Source organism: Berghia stephanieae, chromosome 8 (assembly GCF_034508935.2).
Source record: "Berghia stephanieae isolate SIO BIC M18660-M18661 chromosome 8, UCSD_Bste_1.3, whole genome shotgun sequence".
NCBI classification, from domain to species: domain Eukaryota; kingdom Metazoa; phylum Mollusca; class Gastropoda; order Nudibranchia; family Aeolidiidae; genus Berghia; species Berghia stephanieae.
In genome coordinates, this window is record NC_088367.1 from 46,860,965 (window position 1) to 46,877,514 (window position 16,550).

The window sequence follows — 16,550 nt, forward strand, 5'->3', positions numbered from 1 at the left end:
ATTAGCTTGCTAATTTGAAGTTGAATGATGTCAATTGTGACACTTGTGGAGAAGGGATAGACTACGACCAGGACACAATCGCCTGAAACAACAAATGTACACGCTTTTCAAAATAAGAGAAACATGCATGTGAGATTGTGGTGAAGGAGAAAAAAGACGCACACCATACACTCCAGACCTGTTCAAAGCATTCACAACAGCAAGAGATGAGTTTTGGCCTGGTACCCCCACACCTCTGTTGACTAAACTGTATGTGCCCCAGTCAGAACTGAGGAAGACAAGAGTGTTCCTTCACCAACTAGACATTCAAACATGAAGACAATATGAGGGAGAAGAAGAAGACGAAGGATAATTAAGTTTTTAAAAAATGTAAGTAAGCATAAAAATTACTGGGGCAGGACTGACTGTAAATAACATTCAGATAAAAAGAAAGAAAGGTAATAGGAAAACGACTTACCAGCCCAAGTAGGGGGTTGGCATCTCAGGAAGACATCTTGGCTGTGAGTGCAAGAAGAGGCATCCATGTTAATGGCCTTGCATTTGGTAAAATCTACGTCCACCTCCGTACACGAAACCCAGCTCATCAAAATGGGAATGGCACCGGAAGCCCTCGCACGTTGGGTCACTGTGGGGTTGGAGCTGTCATAAGACAGACCGAGCTGCTGGCAGACCAGGAGAGCATTCTCTTCTATCCATCCCTAGATTAAATAAATAAATAAATAAATAAACATAAAAACAAATAACAATAAATAAATGGAGCAACCTATTCATGGTTATGCCAGGACATAAATGTAATGTATTATCATTTTTGTTGTCATTATTATTATTGTTATTATTATAAACAAATAAATAAATAAATAATAAATGAATAGATGTTAAAACAAGAAAGAAGTCATGGAAAATCTGTCTCAGTGAAATTTATCTGAAATAAAAATTCCATGATAACGTTTTCAAAACTTTTTTTTATGTGTTGACTGGGCTGATAAGCCTGCTAAAATAATTACACAATAAAATAGCTAAAATAAATACATAACAATATTAGTAGTACTCATTTATATAGCACTATATTCTCTAATCATGCTCAAAGTGCTTTAAAAGGGGGTCCCTAACCAACACGTTGGACAAGACATGATGGCCATTAGGCAACATTACAATTTATTTTTTCAACAGACACCGCTGTTAACAGACCAGTATTCATTTTACACCTGAGCATGGTGAGATAGTGTGATTAAAGAGTCTTTTCCATGAGCTCAACTACGTGCTGCTTCGAGCAGGACTCAAACCCTGGACCTTCCAGTCCAAAGGTGAGTGTTACAGTACAACACCATATAGCCGCATTTTATCTTTTTAAAGTAGGATTTAACATATAAAAAATATTTTTAAAATTGAGCTTTTATATAGCGCAATATCCACTAAACGTGCTCAAAGCGCTTTACAAGGAGTCCCTAGCCAACAGCAACACTTAACATGTAGAATGAGACATGACGAGGCACTATTACAATTTTTTCGGTCAAAGACAATGCTGTTAACAGCCAGGTACTCATTTTACACCTGAGTACAGTGAGAGAATGTGAGTAAAGAGTCTTTTCCAAGGACCAACTATGCGCCAAGCGAGGCTCGAACCCAGGACCTTCCGATCCGAAAGCGAGTGTCATACCACTAGACTACATAGCCGCACTACCACAAGACCATATAGCCACATTTTATCTTTTTAAAGTAGGATTTAACATATAGGTCAAAGAATGTTCCAGAAAATCCCAAATTCTTACATCATGACAGACTGTCCCCCATTCCCCATCAATCTCAACTTCCAGTCGGCCTTCAAACTCGGTTGCCCCATCAACTAATCGGACACTGGCTGTACGATTTTCCATGGGAACAAACTCCTCCCTGTCATCGAGGTCAAAGACAACTGGGGATTCAACTCTTTCTCCGTCTGCCCGGAGTATCCCATGAACCACCATGCCAACTGAAGTGCTAAATTTCAACTTTGATCCAGGGGGCATGTACAGAACCTAAACAGATTATAAGCCATTAAAAAAAAAATTATAATTTTTAAAATACGAAATATTAAAATTTGATATGTATTATATTAGTATTAAATACTATAATCATCTTCAGTACCCTTCATCTTTTTCTCCTTTTAATTATCCTCCTTTTCCCCTCCATTTCTTTATATCATCATAATCACAATCATTATCATCATAACCATCACCATCATCACCACCACCACTATCAAAACCATCATCATCATCATAACCACCACTACCATCATCGCCAACAAAATCATCATTGCCACCACTACCATCATTAACATCATCATCAATATTTCTAACACTATAAGTATCACCATAACCAACGCCACCATCATCGCTAACAAAATCATCATCTAACACTATAAGTGTCACCATAACCACCACCACCATCATCGCCAACAAGATCATCATCTAACACTATAATTATCACCATAACCACCACCACCATCATCGCCAACAAGATCATTATCTAACACTATAATTATCACCATAACCACCACCACCATCATCGCCAACAAGATCATCATCTAACACTATAAGTATCACCATAACCACCACCACCATCATCGCCAACAAGATCATCATCTAACACTATAAGTATCACCATAACCACCACCACCATCATCGCCAACAAGATCATCATCTAACACTATAAGTATCACCATAACCACCACCACCATCATCGCCAACAAAATCATCATCTAACACTATAAGTATCACCATAACCACCACCACCATCATCGCCAACAAGATCATCATCTGACACTATAAGTATCACCATAACCACCACCACCATCATCGCTAACAAAATCATCTTCTAACACTATAAGTATCACCATAACCAACGCCACCATCATCGCTAACAAAATCATCATCTAACACTATAAGTGTCACCATAACCACCACCACCATCATTGCCAACAAGATCATCATCTAACACTATAATTATCACCATAACCACCACCACCATCATCGCCAACAAGATCATCATCTAACACTATAAGTATCACCATAACCACCACCACCATCATCGCCAACAAAATCATCATCTAACACTATAATTATCACCATAACCACCGCCACCATCATCGCCAACAAGATCATCATCTAACACTATAAGTATCACCATAACCACCACCACCATCATCGCCAACAAGATCATCATCTAACACTATAAGTATCACCATAACCACCACCACCATCATCGCCAACAAAATCATCATCTAACACTATAAGTATCACCATAACCACCACCACCATCATCGCCAACAAGATCATCATCTAACACTATAAAGATCATCATAACCACCACCACCATCATCGCCAACAAGATCATCATCTAACACTATAATTATCACCATAACCACCACCACCATCATTGCCAACAAAATCATCATCTAACACTATAAGTATCACCATAACCAACACCACCATCATCGCCAACAAGATCATCATCTAACACTATAAGTATCACCATAACCACCACCACCATCATCGCCAACAAAATCATCATCTAACACTATAAGTATCACCATAACCACCACCACCATCATCGCCAACAAGATCATCATCTAACACTATAAGTATCACCATAACCACCACCACCATCATCGCCAACAAGATCATCATCTAACACTATAAGTATCACCATAACCACCACCACCATCATCGCTAACAAGATCATCATCTAACACTATAAGTATCACCATAACCACCACCACCATCATCGCTAACAAGATCATCATCTAACACTATAAGTATCACCATAACCACCACCACCATCATCGCTAACAAGATCATCATCTAACACTATAATTATCACCATAACCACCACCACCATCATCGCCAACAAGATCATCATCTAACACTATAAGTATCACCATAACCACCACCACCATCATCGCTAACAAGATCATCATCTAACACTATAAGTATCACCATAACCACCACCACCATCATCGCCAACAAGATCATCATCTAACACTATAAGTATCACCATAACCACCACCACCATCATCGCCAACAAGATCATCATCTAACACTATAATTATCACCATAACCACCACCACCATCATTGCCAACAAGATCATCATCTAACACTATAAGTATCACCATAACCAACACCACCATCATCGCCAACAAGATCATCATCGTCACCACCACCATCATTAACATTATCATCAATATTTCTAACACTATAATTATCATCATTATAAAATCATTGACTCAACACCACACTTGAAATACTCACAGTGTTTGGGTGAATAAATATATCTCTGTCAACATAGTAGGTCTGACCCCTTGACCCTACGAACTGTCCCGTTTCCAGTTCTCCCCCAATGACATTGCCAGGCCGACTAAATCGCCAGTCGTAGGGTGGGACATCGGTCAGATAGTCTTCATAAAACTTTCTTGTTTTCAAAGCAGGGTGATATTTGATTCGTGCCAAATTGTACCTGTTGTTCTGTAGGGAAAGCAAAAGTTTTAGATGAAATATAAATGGCAACATCTTGAAGCAAAACTAAGACCACTATTGTTTTTTTCTTTTCTTTTTCTGTTTTTTTTTTTTTTTGGTCATATTCTTGCAAAGCTAAAACCAATCTATACACCTCTTCTATTTTTCTTTCTCTCTCCACAGAGAGAAACTCTGAAACAGAAAAACAGTGTGTGTGTGTATAAGAGAGAAAGAAAGAGAGAGAGAGAGAGAGAGAGAGAGAGAGAGAGAGAGATAGAGAGAGAGAGAGAGGGGGGGGGGGAGGTAAGAAAGCATAACTTACTTGATCAAAAATAGACTTGTAAACTTTTTCAAAGTCACTTTGTCTGTCGACCTCAAATCCCCAGTAATTCTCTGATGCATCAATGGTGACTGATGGATCAACCAAGTGTGTAGATACCTCGCGGATCGATTCTGGGTTGTCAATATAGTTTCTGATAAATTGGACATTACTAGATGACACAACTGCTACAGCATTCGCCCTACTCCTCGGTTTCAGATACATGAACGAATCGTTGATTTGGTTGTTCTCAAAATAGTTGAATTTACAGTGTATCTTCTGCCTGCCGCTGTTTTGAGTGAGCCGAAGATACAAGGCATATCGACCAGAGTTGCGAAGGAACTTGTTCTCAAAAATATTGAAATCCACAGAGAAATTCCTATACCATTCACTCAATAATAGATTGTACCCATTGTCAATCCGCACGCCAGCAAGTGTGTGATTTTCAAACGTGTTATTTTGTATGACGCCTATCGTGTTCAAGAAAGGATGGATGAATATGGCGTGTCTGTAATTATTGTCAAACTTGTTGAACTCAACCCTCAATCTAGTGGAAAATTCAGTCGAGATATTACAAGACAGGTATTCAAAGGCCTCATCGTAACCGTGTCCAAAATAACTCTCATTGATTTTGATGTCTCCACCTTTGCAATAATTACCCATTCTCAGACCTATCAATTCATTCCATGTAAAACTTGATCTGACAATTTCAATACGGTTTTCCTTTTCAATCCTGGTACTGTTGAGTTTCATGTATTCTGTAATTATCCCATATCCTTTATTTGCAACCAAATCTGTATTGTTTATTAGCTGAAATCCGCCTGCGTATGTGATGTTAATGCCAGCATCTGCATTGCCTTCTAACCGAGTGCCATTCACGATGATTTCACCAGCACCACGATAGATTCTCAGGCCTGCACCAAACTGATTGTCTGAAATGGTTGTCCGGTTGCTGATGCGCACCTTACTACGCATGTCCTGGATATTTACACCATAACCTGTATTGTTGTGAACAGATGACTGTAGTAGACGGAATTCTTCTTCAACATCTGTTAGAGATTTTTTAAAAATAAATTATCCATCAGATTTTAGGACCATAAATCATTAATCGTTTTCTTTCATCAATTAGTAAATAAGGATAACAAAAAGAGATACGAATTTACACTGTGATGAAAGAAATTATGGTTGAAGAAAACAAATCAGCAACAAACTAAATTTTAATCAAGGTACACATATACTATTTCAACAAATATCCAAGCAACACATTAACCATTTCCATGTTTCCTTGTCAAAACATATAGAAAATTTGGACAGCGCTAGGTTAAAAAATATCCAAAAAAACTGGTCGTCATGGATGAGAAATATCAAGAGATTCTATAGCAAAGACAACTACAACAAATCAAAACTCGTGTTTAGTTAGGATAAATGGTACTAAACTGCTAAAAGCTGTGGACTGTAACTAAAAAGTAATAAACAAAATAAATATAATATAACAGCTTAAAAAAAGAACAAAATATCAAACACGGAGCATTTCGGGCTCAAAATCCTTCATCAGCCAATAACAACAAAAAACATTGAAAACATAAATACACTACTAAAATTTAATGTATCAGGTAATGCATTTGTGTTTTCATTGTTTTTTGTTGTTGGCAGAAAAGGGCTTTCTTTTTTTTTTAACCTGTTATATTCATTTTTGTTTATTACTGTTTAGTCAGGATGCAAGTTTAACACTTACTATTTTGGGTTTTTTTGTTTAGAAAATACATCAGTCAAGTAAGATAAACGAGACCTATCAGCTCAATTCAGTATTAATTCAGGGTGATCCAGATGTCAAAAAGTAAATTTAGGTAAATATTGAAATTGTCAGATAAATGAAATGAAAGTTCTGTACAACTTGAAAAACCTTAAGTCATTTTTGGCAACAACACAAACTTAACTCATGTCTTATATTGTTTACTATAAATTCAATTGCCAGACCATAAACCATTTCCAGCCCACAAACCATTTCCACAGCACTCAACTAAACCATTTCCAGCCCACATTAACCAATTTCCAGCCCATAAACCATTTCCAACCCACAAACCATTTCCAACCCTTAAACCAATTCCAGCCCACAACACATTTCCCACAACCTTAACAAACCCTTTCCAGCCACAAACATTTCCAGCCATAAACCATTCACCCACAAACCATCCATCTCTTAACAATTCCCCTTAACATTTACCTAATTTTCCAACCACCATTTCAAACCATTTCCAACCCTTAAACCATTTCCAGCCCATAAACCATTTCCAACCCTTAAACCATTTCCAGCCCACAAACCATTTCCAGTCCATAAACCTGGTGGTAGGTCTCTAATGATTCTCAAATTTTTTCAAATCCTAAACAAATTGAGAGAAATGTGAAATTTACCATCTGAAGCTGTGAACTCAAGGAGGAATCGGATACAAGGCGGGAATTGTTTACAAATTTTATTTCTCGGCCGCTTGTATCTAAAAGCGACATAAAGTTCGCTGGACTTTGTAGTGATGGATTGTGGGAAGCTTCCGTTTTCAATTCGAACAGGATCCAATCTGCGTGTGCCATCAGTGAAAATAAATTCTCCTGAAGCATCAGGGTCGCGTTCCATGATAAGAAAATGGACGCTTATTCTCATATCCTTTGGAACGCTGTATTTCTGTTGAGGAAAATGCAAGGTGTGAATAATCATTGTGAGAGAGATCTATTATCTTATCTAACCAGTTAACTGCCTTTCTCTGGAAAAACTTGTATTTAAAAATTTGGTCAGAAAACTCATCCTTCAAATATTGATCGATTTACATGACCCTCATCATGGCAAAAACTCTTCACAAAGTCCCAGATTTTAAGGTTTTTGTCAAGATGAGGGTTATTTAAATCGATCGGTATTTGAAGGACAAGTTTTTTGGCCAAATTTTTAAAACCGAGTTTTTCCAGAGTACAAAAGTTAACTAACTAATTAATTTGCAATATATCATATACATTATTTTTAAGTCAAAACAATGTGCCAAATTGGACAATAAATTTTATATTATTACTACACAGAAATGATTATGCTCCATATACCTTCTGGATTAGAGATTAATTGAATGCACAATAATCGACGAATGATGAATACCATATTACACACTCTAACTCAAAATCATGTTTTATTTGTATTTCGGTATAGATTTTTGGTTCGTTGACATTAAACATTGGAGAAAACAACATGTCTATTTAAGATTTTTAAAAATTCTCTGTGTCCTTGTCAATGAAAATAATCTTAAATCTAAAGTACCCAGACATTTCATTCTAAAGCAAGCAGACAAAACTAACAGATATAGGATAAAAGAAAATGTTATCCTTAACTGCTGACAGATATCTTCTCATTATCCAGTGCTGCCAACCCTGGCAGCCCATAAAAATGTACAATGGAGATCCAAAACGAGTAAGATTTTGAAAAAATGTGTACAATGGAGATCCAAAACGAGTAAGATTTTGAAAAAATGTGTACAATTGCAAAGACGATAATTATCACTAAATTTGATGATGGACCATACTAGCAATATTAATTTAAATGAATGAATAGACTTACTCTTTATAGACAATATAAGTAATATCTTCTTCCAGGATCCACTTATAAATCTGATATGACTCACCCAGATAATACTACATTGAACTCCCTATATAAACGTCCAGGTAAAAAAACAAACAAATTAGAGTGTTTCAGAACACCAAAAGAGTGTATGACTGTTAAAAAGGCTTTTTAAAAAAATTAAAATTTAATAATACATAAACTCCTGAGCAAAAAATATGTATTCTTACGCATTTTTTTCTGTAAGGTTGGCACCAATGCATTACCAAATAGAAAAAATCCCAAACTTACTCGATCACAACCTCCTCCGATGAGCAAAGTCGAACGCTTGTCCCCATCAACTTGAATCAAATCCAAGTGTTGGTAGAAGGGAAAAATTTGTAGTGGCACATTGGCTTGCTGACACATGGAATCCTCTGGAGGAAACTTATTGCGGAAGTTAAAGATGGTCAGATTACTGATGTAGAATTTTATTCCATCCCCCCAATTGTGGCTGACTTCTGTCATGTTGATGAGTGTGCGGCCGACAGAAGATTGAATAAACATGCCATAACCTGGAAAAGACAACCAAGCTTTAATATAAAAATAGTTTGTTTTTTTAAATATTGAAAAAAAAAAAAATAAATAAAAAAGTGGTGCTTCAGAGCCATAAGGAATTGCAATTTGGGGTTTATTCCAGTTTCTGTTGCCTCAATTGGACAATGACAATTGTAAACAAAAATACAGACATTCACATAATTGAAATAATGTTGCCAATACCAAAAAGCAGGACCAAGTTAATATCACATTGTTCCCTGATTTTGATGTGAAAGTCTTAACTTTTTATGCACTCTCTTTACTCTGTCAAAAAACTAGTTTTCTTTTGTACATTTAAATAGTTCAAACGACAATTCCTACTCATTTCCCGCTGGTGGTGCCACCTGTCTATAAGAAACATTCCAGTGGTACTAAATCCACATCAAAACGGATAAATTTGCAGTAGTATGGCACAGTGCTATGATCTTGTAAATATAACCTAAAGGTATTGAGTTCGCATCACATCCACCATGTCTTGTTGAGCAGGTCAAGTCATCTCGCCCTAGCTCAAATGGCAGTCAGTAAGGTGATTCAAAGTGATTCTAAACAAAGGAAAATTTCACTCATATGGAAGATTAATAAAAGAAAAAATAAAGAAATTACAATGGGGGAAATTCTCTTTAGGGCCTATATTAAGAGAAGATTGGAACAACCCAGACATCAGCTGCTGTACAGCCCAGCAAAGTGAGCTAGCGCGAGGTGACTTGCTCAAGGTCACACAATGTGAAAGGGGGAGATGAACTCAATACCCTATGGGTACGAAGCAAAGACCATACCACGGTGCAACACTGACCATACCACGGTGCAACACTGTCTCTAAAAGATAGTTTACAGAGGAAAACATATACACACACACACACACACACACACACAGAGAGAGAGAGAGAGAGAGAGAGAGAGAGAGAGAGAGAGAGAGAGAGAGAGAGAGAGAGAGAGAGAGAGAGAGAGAGAGAGAGAAAACAACAAACAGCTAACCTCTGTTGTAAGATATGGTTGAGTTTGCAATCCAAATTGGGCTGGTCACTTCTGTCAGATTGAAAGCATCGTAGGCCCCATACATGATGGTGACATTGTTTATACGAGGAACATAAGGACTGGCGCTAATGGCTGCCTTTTGGTAGAAGATATTTTCCTCGTTTGTCTGGCCATGGAAGGTATCCAGTCCTGTGTAGCTGAGGTCCAGATATTCCAAGAATGAATCGGATTCTTTCATATAGACCGTATAGCTATCCTGGATCTGAAATATAATTTTTAATAATGATATATTGTATAATGCACAAAAGTATAGTGAATGGTGTCAACTGGAGGCAATATAAATTTACTTATATAATATGCAGAGAAACAATAGTAAAAAAAAATGAAAGGAAACCACACTATTAACTGAGAGCAAAATATTTTTACTACTGTAAAATGCAGTTTTTGTCCTAAATCAAATTAATAACACTACAAAAGAGGAATAGGTTAATGAATTGAAATACACCATTAGCTTTAATACGACTGGTCAAAATTTATGATGCAATAAAATGATAATAGTGAATAATAACTTGATACATTAATGATTCTAAAAGAATGAAAAACAAGATTTAATAACACTAAAGGAGAATGGAAACAAAATTATATGCTTATCATAATATGTATTATCAAATTCTCGAAACCTCAGATGTACCTATGTTGAAAAGAAAGATAAAATTCGAGCTCTAATAAAGTGCAATATCCACCAAATGTGCTCAAAAAGCTCTACAAGGAAGGGGTTCCAAGCCAAAGGCTACTCTTAACATGCAGATAGAGATATGACACACGTACGGCTGTCATCTGCATTTTTTGCAGCCGCAAATATCAGGGCGATCCGCAAATTTCCCAAAATTGGCAAATCGTGGCAAATTTTGGGAAAATTGGCAAATCGCGTGGCAAATTTTGGGAACAAAAAGAAGTGAAAACAATAACGAAAAAAAAAGTGCGAAACTTGAGAAATGTTGTAGCTTTGCCTGGGCTCAAACCAAGGGAAGCTACTTTCTACGGATAATGATCCTTTAAAATCTTTGTAACAATGCTATTCACAGATATTTCATTTCTCAAGTCAAATAAATGTAATAAATTGTATTTTATATATATTTTTTTCTGTATTGCGCGTTAATTTTTACTGAAACGCTTAGTTCTCCTCGGCAAATTTTTTGGCAAATTTCTTGGCAAATTTTGGCAAATTTTAGGTCCCAATTTGGCAAAAAATGCAGATGACAGGTAAGGAAATATTACTGTCTTTGGTTCATTTGAACACAGGAAATCCTGTTACCAGCCAATTTACATCAAGTGCAGCGAGAGAATGAGAGAAAAGAATTTACTCAAAGACCTCAACTTTGCACTACCCACATCAGGACTCAAACCAGGGACCAACAAGTAAAAAAAAAAGACCTCACAGACTCTTTGGATGGGGCATAATTTAAAAATACCTAACTGGTGCCCACAAATTCATTGTTACACAGCAAACACCCGAACAAAATATTTAAATAAATAAATATAAAATATCAAATAAAAGTAAAAAGCAGTTAACACAAGAGACTCAAAGCCCTCTTTAGCTGACAACAAAAACAATCAAAACAATTTCAAATGTTACTTCCCATCACCGTCTATCCCGACTCTGCGAGCAGACGTCTTTGGGTAAAAATCTGAAAAGATATGTATGGAACAGTGCCAGACAAAACTGTAAGAGAAATAGTCATCCCAAAAAATCAGCCTGCCTCGAGATAGGGTTTGAGCCTCAGATCTCCTGATTACTGACTTAATGCTTATTTTCTTCCCAATGGTCTGACCAGTAATGAGGAGGTCTGAGGTTCAATCCCTGATTGAGGCAGCTGATTATTTTGGGATGACTCTTTCTCTTACAGTTTTGTCTGGCACTGTTCCATACATATCTTTTCAGATTTTTTGTTTCTTGCATTTTTCTTTCTGATTTGCCAGGTATGATTTGTCTGGCACTGTTTCATACACACATTCTTAGATTTTTATCTTATACTGGTGTTTAAGTAATCTGGGGTTTTTTTTTTTGTTTGTTTGTTTGTTTGTTTTTTTTTGTTTTTTTTTGGGGGGAGGGGGGGTATGGGGAGGGAGGGGGGTATGGGGAGGGAGGGGGAGGGGTGGTTTCGTTTTTTAATAGAGGTCTCTGGAGAATTTTACCTGAAGTATTTCTGCTTTAATGGTTTTAATTATTTTGTTCCATACAAAGTTTTTTGTTCCTTTTTAAAAAAAAACTTTTATATTCACTTTTGTTCAATAATTATTACAGTCAACAGCTTCTGGCAGCTTAGTATTTCCCTGCATCAAAATACCTGATATCTTCCAAAACTTGTGGAATTGTAGAAATCAATGCCTCGCCAATGGTCAAGAGCCAGTCCAGGTCTCAAACCCTCACAGGAAAACCCAACCACCTGCTGACCATCTGTATAAAACAAACGTAGAAATAAAAATTAATTAATTAATCAATACACAGAAAGAGAGAGAATAAATTTTTTAATGAAAATTTGTGGGTTGACCACATGAAATATTTCTGATACTTTTATAATGCAATAAAAATATTTTTTTTAAAGTAGACATTGAGAGCAATCTATATATATATATATATATATATATATATATATATATATATATATATATATATATATATATATATATATATATATATAGGCCCATAGAGCCAGAGTTTATCCCAGTTTCTATAGCTTGAAATGGACAATAGTAATTGCTAGTCTATCGCAAAATACTTTCTGCCAGATCTATCAGACTAAGCTACCCAATCACTGCTGGGTGGACAGGGGGGTCAGAGTCATAAAAAAATCTCGACTACACACAGGATTGATCTCTGTCCCTTTGCTTGTGAAGCGAGTGCTCTACCAACTGAGCTATCAGGACCCTCTATAATACAATAACCCAACATAAAAGAGATTGATTTGGCATTGTAAACATACACAGATAAAGTTCAAATAGTGAAAATATAACACAAAATAGAAATCATTGGTAAAAAAATTTTTATGAGTCTCTAAGTGAATGTCAAGAGGAGTAAGAAATGAATTGTTACGTCGGTTGGTACCTCCTTTTTTTCCCCAAAATATATAATTTTGTATGTGCGTCTTAAGTGAGTTGCACTGTAATGGTCTGGTCTCATATTAGAATACAGATGAAGATATAATGCATTCTTTCTAATCTATTGTACCCATTATTTTTGTAAACTGTATCAAGACAATGTCGGAGCCAGAAGGGGAAGAGGAAAACCAGTGACAGGATGAAAGCAGGTCAAACCTAACGCCCCCCCCCCCCCCAAAAAAAAAAACAAAAAAAAAAAACGTGAGCTTTTATATGTTACCTACATGTGCTCAAAGTGCTTTACAAGTGTCCTAAGTCAACAGCAACATTAAAAATGCATGATGAGATTACAATGATGATGTCAAAGTCAGATAATATCTACAAGGCAAAATTGCCCAATACCATGTCATTGAAGAGAAAAAATCAAAGTTTTGATTCAAATCACTAACCACAGATGTGTCTGCCAGTCCTGATAGTTCCAACTCCAGGGCAGTCGTAGAGGCTGTTCTCGCTCCCTCTGCAATCTGGCTTCTCCCATAGCATATAGTCTGTCAGATTCTGAGCATACGAGTGGTAGGTAAAGTTGCCTTTGAGAAATCCCAAGTGGCGACAAGTCACATTTGCATCTATCTTTGTAAAACTGAAAATAAGCAAAGAATTCATAGAATCAGTTTATAAAAAAATCAAATCAAATCAAATCAAATAAATCTTTACAAAGGAGTAATAATAATAATAATAATAATAATAATAATAATAATAATAATAATAATAATAATAATAAAAATTTAATAATAATATACACATTTATACAGCGCTCATTCTCGTGTAAAACACAAGTTCTGGGCACTTTACAATATAAATTATTAGAAAAAAAAAAAAAAAAAAAAAGGAATTCATAGCCAAATCAAGGATTCATAGTGTCAATAAAAGCAAATACAGTAAAGAGTAAAAAGCATTTTTCAAATAAATTCTCATTTAGTGCCATGGGTAAAAAAAAAACTGAGTCTTACTTGTTATAATTGGTGCAGACGGCCCTCCACACTCCTCCATACTTGAGATCCAGTCGGCCATCTTTGGTGGTGTTTCCCATGGAGAGTCTTGCATCGTCTTGCCAGTCTCCACTCACCATTCCGAGGTTTTCGTTACTCAGTTTGGTCATTGTGATCCGTTCACCGGGTCTATCACTGCCCTGGTGTTCGTGACAATGGTTTGAATGTTAATCGGCAATAGTTTGAATATTAATCGGCAATGGTTTGAATGTTAATCGGCAATAACAAATTATAAATTTATTCAATTCCCTTTATTCACCCAAAGGTGTTAAATTCTTATTATGGAATATCTTGAAAAAGAGAGCATACTAACTCGGATGAGAACAGCACTTCATTGCCACAAAGTCGATAATAAGGTCTAATTTTCTTATTGAAGAAAAAAAAGACAAAAAAAAACAGATGCTGGCACGAATCCAAGGGTTTCAACGGTAAATGCAATACTTTATCAACTTGTCCATTTTAGGCAATTAGCATGTCTCATGTTGTTAAATCGATTACTCAATATGAATAGAATTAGCATCATTAAATATTTCTTTTTTTTTTTTTACAAAATTATAAATCCCTTAAACAGGTTTTCTTAGGCTGTTATATACATAGCCAGTTATTACACCCCCTTCCCCCTCTTCTGTCTTCACATTTAATAACCAATTCCAGCAAAAAGACTAGTAAATATTGTCACTTGAGAGACAGGTTATAGGTGGTGACCACGGTCCTTAAGTTAACAAGACAATAGTACTATTCGTTTAATACAAGAGAAATTCTGATAAACTCTGAATAACTGGCAACATTTATTTTTAAAAGGCCGTTTTTCCCCCAGTTTCTAGCACTGGCATCTTTTGTTATTTAATTTTAACTATTATACTTTTAAATTATTTATTATTACATACTATTTATACCAATAAAAAGGATGGGAGATGGGGGGTTCGAGAGTTGGGGTTTCTTTTTCTTTTTTGTATTTTTTTTTCCGATGGGACTTTTGCCCTTCACTGCTGGGAACTTTGGAAACACTACCCCCCCCCCCCCCCCCAATAAAAAAACAAGAACAAAATTACTTACCCTTGCAATCAGTGTTCCGTTAACAATGATCCCAAATCCAGCAGCAAATCTTAGTTCTGTGCCAGGCTCAATGTATAAACAGCCCTTAGGAGCAATCTCAATATTACCCCTTATCTCATGTGGACTGTCGCTCCGAATCAAAGCCCTATTATCCTTTATCAGCCGACCTCCAGGAAACCTATCGATAATTGGTGGGCGACAATGTTGGGGTATGTGGTCCAAGAAGTAGATCCTGCCATTAGAAACGACTGGGCGGCCATCTCGGCGATTCGGAGGGGTGATGGGCTCGTAACAAGCGACTGTCCCAATTAGGACCGTAGCAACTAATATAAATAACATTGTGGTGTTGAGGAAGTGGAACTATGAACAACCTTTGTTGCTACTGTTTTGGTCATTCATGTTGTTTATGTGTGTTAGAAAAAGATTGCAGCAAGACTGTTTACCTGTCCAAAAACAACAAAAAATATAATGGTGAATCAGTAGGAACAACAAGGGTTGGATTTTGTAAAATGATGTCGAAATTCTCAGCATTTCTTGCCAGCTTATCAAAGAAATAAGATTAGTAATTCTCCATAGTCATAACATCAATAAATTCTAAGTTTATTTCAGTTTCTGCAGCAATAGATGGACATAGCAATTGTTTACCACCCTTCTGATTAGGTAAGAAATGTATTGCAAAGTACTTTCTGTCAGATCCAAGAAACCTAGCTACTCAATCACTGATGGCTGTTTTTGTTTTGTTTTTAAGGGTTTTACGGCGCTTGCAACACATTAAGGTCATATCAGCGCCAGTATGAAGAAAGAAAATGGGATAGTAATAAGTTCTAGAAATACAATTAAAGTACCCAAGAAAAGGTAAGATAAAGGGGAATTGGTTCAAATAGGGAACAGATGTAGATTCCAAGAGCACACTATCAAAGTACTTAGTTTGAGATCAACTAAATGTCTCACCCAGACACAAGCACAGGTCTCCACTGAGAGGAATACACCCAAATTTTTACAAATCATATTTAATACGTAAACAAAACATAAAACAGGACACAACAAAGAGATGATTACAAGGAAAAAAATATCATCTCCCAAAACTCTAACTATACATTTGACTGTCTCCCTCCCAGCAAGGGTATCTGACCAGGGCCTGGACAAAACCAAGTAATCTCATTCTAAGACAAAGACATAGAGCATGTTGGAAAACAGATTAGGGGGATAGAAGAAACAGCAAGTACCTCCCTGCCCACTATGGGAGGTCAGGAACCCCACCCAGACTGATGGCTGTGCAAAGAGGTTTAGAAAACATCTGGACTTTACCCTGCATTGATATCAATCAATCTGGTTGTGAGATGGAGAGAAAGATAAAGTGAGTAAATGTGACTCATATATAAGGGAACAACAC

The 16,550-nt window shown here is 36.4% G+C and overlaps 1 protein-coding gene across 3 annotated transcripts in view; it reads right to left on the bottom strand.

The window, feature by feature from the left end:
• The window catches only part of LOC144978781 (protein bark beetle-like), a 38,322-nt gene that overhangs the window by 20,017 nt on the left and 1,755 nt on the right, over nucleotides 1-16,550 (bottom strand). For all 3 annotated transcript variants that reach the window (XM_078925261.1, XM_078925259.1, XM_078925260.1), the window contains exons 2-12: nucleotides 15,158-15,600; nucleotides 14,063-14,241; nucleotides 13,502-13,692; nucleotides 12,302-12,411; nucleotides 9,954-10,215; nucleotides 8,694-8,956; nucleotides 7,223-7,487; nucleotides 4,814-5,859; nucleotides 4,288-4,500; nucleotides 1,770-2,015; nucleotides 458-698 (exon numbers count right to left, since the gene is read on the bottom strand). In XM_078925261.1, the coding sequence (XP_078781387.1) occupies nucleotides 458-698; nucleotides 1,770-2,015; nucleotides 4,288-4,500; nucleotides 4,814-5,859; nucleotides 7,223-7,487; nucleotides 8,694-8,956; nucleotides 9,954-10,215; nucleotides 12,302-12,411; nucleotides 13,502-13,692; nucleotides 14,063-14,241; nucleotides 15,158-15,496 (3,355 nt within the window). In that variant the 5' untranslated portion in view covers nucleotides 15,497-15,600. The remainder of the gene's footprint in view (nucleotides 1-457; nucleotides 699-1,769; nucleotides 2,016-4,287; nucleotides 4,501-4,813; nucleotides 5,860-7,222; nucleotides 7,488-8,693; nucleotides 8,957-9,953; nucleotides 10,216-12,301; nucleotides 12,412-13,501; nucleotides 13,693-14,062; nucleotides 14,242-15,157; nucleotides 15,601-16,550) is intronic.